We start from the raw sequence: 4,502 nt of genomic DNA, 5'->3' as shown, positions 1-4,502 counted from the left end.
AGAATTATATTATTGAACGTGTGCCCTTCCTTTTGTTTCCAAGATGGTAAGGTGTGGTTTGCAGAGGGATGGGGGTGATTTTACTGCTATTTCTTGCAAGTTGTACACAGACATATGCTTGTATATGTCTGTGTACATTAACACGCATAAATTAAGGACAGAGACCCTACACGGTGAGCTAGCAGGAACGTGGGCGCGCCGGGCAAAATGCTTAGCGGTATTTCGCTCGTCGCTACGTTCTGCGTTCAAATTCCGCTGAGATCGACTTTGCCTTTCATCCTTTCGGGGTCGGTAAATTAAGTACCAGTTGCGTTCTTGGGTCGATCTAATCGACTGCCCCCCCCCCTCCTCAAAAAATTCGGGCCTGGTGCCTAGAGTAGAAAAGTATGTATGTATGTATGTATATGAAATTTAGGTTACTAAATATATGTTTATGACATATTTCAACTGTTTATATCTAAACGCTGCTTGGTGGTGATATGTATCACCAGAAACATATGTATCTAATATCTACACATACAGATACAGGTAGGAGGGTCAGATTGAAACTTAGATGGGTCCCCGGGCAAATATGCTTTTGGGGCCCCTGGGCCAATAAGTTTTGGACCTTTCACCCCCGCCAACGATTTTGCTAATTCAAAACTTAAGATAATAAATCTAGGGGGCCAAAACAGTTTGAAGAGGTCCCAAAATTTTAAAGGGCTTCAGCAAATTCAGAGGGACTCAGTTAAATTTAACGACTTTTTAAATCTGAAAGGGTCCAATAAATCCAGAGAGGGCGCTCCATAATTTGAAAAGAACTCTGTTGGATTTAAAAAAATATAAGCAAGTAAAAAACAAAATTACAAATTATTTGATTGCTGTAAATATACTTTTGAATTTTTAATTCCAAGCTTTAGGCTTCTCTAAGTTAAAGGCCCCTCCCCTTCTCCCTCTCCACTAGCTTGCAGGTTTCTGAGCCATAGCTCATATTGGTCCATATATAAATCCTGTCCTGTATGTAGGTCACGGTTGAATTCGAACACAGAACTCAAGGAACTAGAACACAGTTTACAAGGCATCTCCCGTTCGCCAGTATTCTGGCCAAGTCAGACACCCAGACTAGCAATTTATTTATCAACCCTTTAAGGACGAACGACAAATTTTTACCTTGACGAAATTTGAACTCAGAATTAAATAAATACCGCAAGGTATTTCATCTGATGCTCTAACGACTCTGCCATTTCACCGTCCTGGTTACTGAACAACAACAACAACAACAACAACATCATTAACTGCACTCCAGTTCCCACTGCTTCCTTCTCTCACAATATCTGGCTTGGTGCCAACGTAAGGAAATACCATTATCTTCAGTGATACCTTGACTAAATGAGAATATGCCTTTGGCATTTCGCCAAAATACAAATCCAGGTAACATAAACGAGGAATGTATGTGATTACAGTTGAGACTAAACTTAGATTTCCTAATAAGAGAGAGAGAGAGAGCGGGGAGCGAGTGTGAGTGTGTCTGTGATTGTGTGTACGCATGCGTGTATTTATCTCGGATAAAACATTCAATTGCATCCGGTGATGAGGCTCCAGCTCGAGAGTATGGAATTACTCCTAAATAACCATTATGCTTAATTCTGGGATCTTTTTTAAAACGGGGCCCACATTTTTCATTAACGAAACACTTTGAAACTTGGAACACTGGTAGAATGTGTCATATAAAACATCTTTTTCTCTTAGTCTTCTTTAAAAAAAAAGAAATCCATAAGTTATTCCATGTTAAAGTTTTCGTATTTCTGTAATTTCAACCAATCACTGACGTCCATTCAGCCGATATACATTAAGTGCCGACTACATAAACAAACGATTCTGAAACAATTAACCCTAACCCTAACCTTAGGGTTAGGGTTAGGGTTAGGGTTAAAGCAAATTTAAAATGAAAAAAGCAAATAAAACGAAGGTATGGAGATTAAATACGCTTTACATCGCTTAATCAGCCAAAGGAGTAAATATAAACAACTGAATACTTGTCAGTGATTGGTTGAAATTATCGAAATAAGACAATTTTTTACATGAAATAAATTCGAATACAAAAATATTTTTCTGTTCTATAACACAAAATAGATAAGTATATAAAGTTTGAAAGTCTTTCCGTACCAAAAACACTACGTAAAACATTAATGAAAAATGTGGCCCCCGTTTTAAAATAGATCCTAATTCTGTTCTATCCTGAGAGTGTAGCATCTGTCAAGTGGAAATATCTACCCCCACTTAATAGCGTATATGAAAGTTCCTCTCGTGGAGTGAATTGAATAGCTTTGATTAATTAAGCCTGGTTATCGCTCTGGACGGTTAACAGAGGAAGTAGTTTTTGTGTGAGGCAGATGTATAGGTAGAATAAACACAAGAAATCTATAGTAAAATGCCTGTGGCGGGGCGAGGATACTAGTTGACAGCTTCCGTCATCTGGGTGACCAGGTCAGCAGTGGAGGTGGATGCTCCGAGAGCATAGCTGCAAGAATAAGAAGAAGCTGGGCAAAGTTCAGAGATCTAGCTTTGTTGGCAACCAAGGGCCTCTCCTCCAAAAGGAAAAGTAAAGGTAAAAAAAGGCAAAGTTACCTACTTTAGTCATGCCGACTCATGGGGGCCAATTTCCCGGTTTCCAGTCCTTCGCATGGTTATTCATTTTTGCCAGCTGAGTGGACTGGAAGAACGGGAAATGGAGTGTTTTGCCCAAGAACACAATGCATCACCCGGTCCCGGAGTCGAAACCACAATCTTATGATCATGTGTCCAACATCCTAATCATTAAGCCACGATACTTTCTAGGGGTAAGCAAATAGGAATTAAACAGTTGCTACCCACGGACAAAAATCGTGTTACACAATATCGTAATATATCGATCTTTCTGTCTGTTCAACATTTCATTCATTATTTCTCTATTTGCAGGTTCTACACTCGAGAATGTCTCCAAAAGCAATAGCGCTGTGTATTGGTGCGGTAATGGCGGTGGCCATAATCGCAACACTTTTGGCCACTTCCATGAAGAAATTGCAGACATATGAAGGTAATTCAGAGCACATTTGTAATTATGGGCGCGGCAGTGTGCCAAGAAGTATGTTTCTCAACCACACGGTTCTGGGTTCCGTTGCGTTGCGTGACACTTTGGACAAGCGTCTTCTACCTTAGCTCCATATATGTGTGTGTGCTTGCGCGCGCGCGCGTCTGTCTGTGTGTGTGTGTGTGTGTATGTGTCTGTATGTGAGTGTGTGCGTGTGTCTTTATATTTGTCCCCTACCACCACTTGAAAACCGGTGTTGGTGTGTTTACATCCCCGTAACCTACAGGTTCAGCAAAAGAAACTGATAGAATAAGTACCAGGCTTAGAAAGGACAATAAATACCGGGGTCGATTCATTCGACTAAAATTCCTCAAGGCGGTGCCCCAGCATGGCCACAGTCTATTGATTGAAACAAGTAAAAGATAAAAAGTGAAAGATGAAAGATATATATCGTCATTAGCTACAGGAATCCAACTGCCCAACTGTTTCTGACAGTAAGAGTAATAAGGGAGTGTCTGTAAAACTATGCAGAACAAATATCACAAAGGACTTCGTTTACAAAGAGTGGATTTTTTCTTTTTTTTACTGATATACAATGATCTCCCCTTCTCTCCTTCACTCACACACACATACACATGCACTCATACTCAACTTGGTCACCTAGATAACGGAAGCTATCTGCTACTTCTAGCTTGCCACGCTGGTAGTTGACGAAGTCTATTTTCTACACATTTTCAGCATTTATTGTACCTGTGTTTCCACACACAAAAGCTAATTTCCCTGTTAACCTTCCTCTGATATTGTTGCACCTTTTATGTGTCCAAAGCTTACACTGGGTGCATCTTATGGAGTTTCTACCTACGCCTTTTCTACAAATTGAGCACGGTCATTTACCTGAAGGGGTTTGTGATTTGTCTGTCTTCCTACTTACTAAGAATTTGGTCTTAAAATTGTAATTATATGTCTTTTTCTTGTCTAGTTGGTCTCATCTACAACAAAATTACCAAAAAACTCCATGACAATCCAAAGTTTGAAGGACTTCATCTTGGACCCCCTGGTTTCAGTTTTATCATATTCCCTAATGTTTACCAAACCAAGACCTTCAATGGCATAATGGTAAGTTCCTTATTTTATTTCTACATAGAAACACTACCCACTGTCTCACTTCTCTCTCTCTCTTTCTTTCTATCTTTCCCTCTCACTCTCCTTCTCACTCATTCCCTCTCTCGCTCTCTCTTCTTAATCTCATTCTTTCCGGCGTCCCGTCCAGGCGGGAATATACCTGCCATGTTTCTGGGGGCTTGATGGTCCAAAATATATGTGTGTGTGTGTGTGTGTGTGTGTATTCTTTTATAAATATATATTCTTATACATATCTATATATTCTTTTATATATATAATATATATATATATATATATATACATATATATATATACACACACACACATATAT

At 39.4% G+C, this 4,502-nt stretch overlaps 1 protein-coding gene across 1 annotated transcript in view; it reads left to right on the top strand.

Moving 5' to 3' along the window:
- Nucleotides 1-4,502, top strand: part of LOC106879019 (uncharacterized) — a 9,182-nt gene that overhangs the window by 1,777 nt on the left and 2,903 nt on the right. Inside the window, exons 2-3 of the mRNA XM_052975634.1 lie at nucleotides 2,938-3,055; nucleotides 4,029-4,165. Of these exons, the coding sequence (XP_052831594.1) occupies nucleotides 2,953-3,055; nucleotides 4,029-4,165 (240 nt within the window). The 5' untranslated portion in view covers nucleotides 2,938-2,952. The remainder of the gene's footprint in view (nucleotides 1-2,937; nucleotides 3,056-4,028; nucleotides 4,166-4,502) is intronic.

The sequence above is a fragment of the Octopus bimaculoides genome, chromosome 22, assembly GCF_001194135.2.
Source record: "Octopus bimaculoides isolate UCB-OBI-ISO-001 chromosome 22, ASM119413v2, whole genome shotgun sequence".
NCBI lineage: Eukaryota > Metazoa > Mollusca > Cephalopoda > Octopoda > Octopodidae > Octopus > Octopus bimaculoides.
The sequence above is the reverse complement of the archived record's forward strand: the minus strand, read 5'-3'. Positions and strand labels throughout refer to the sequence as shown.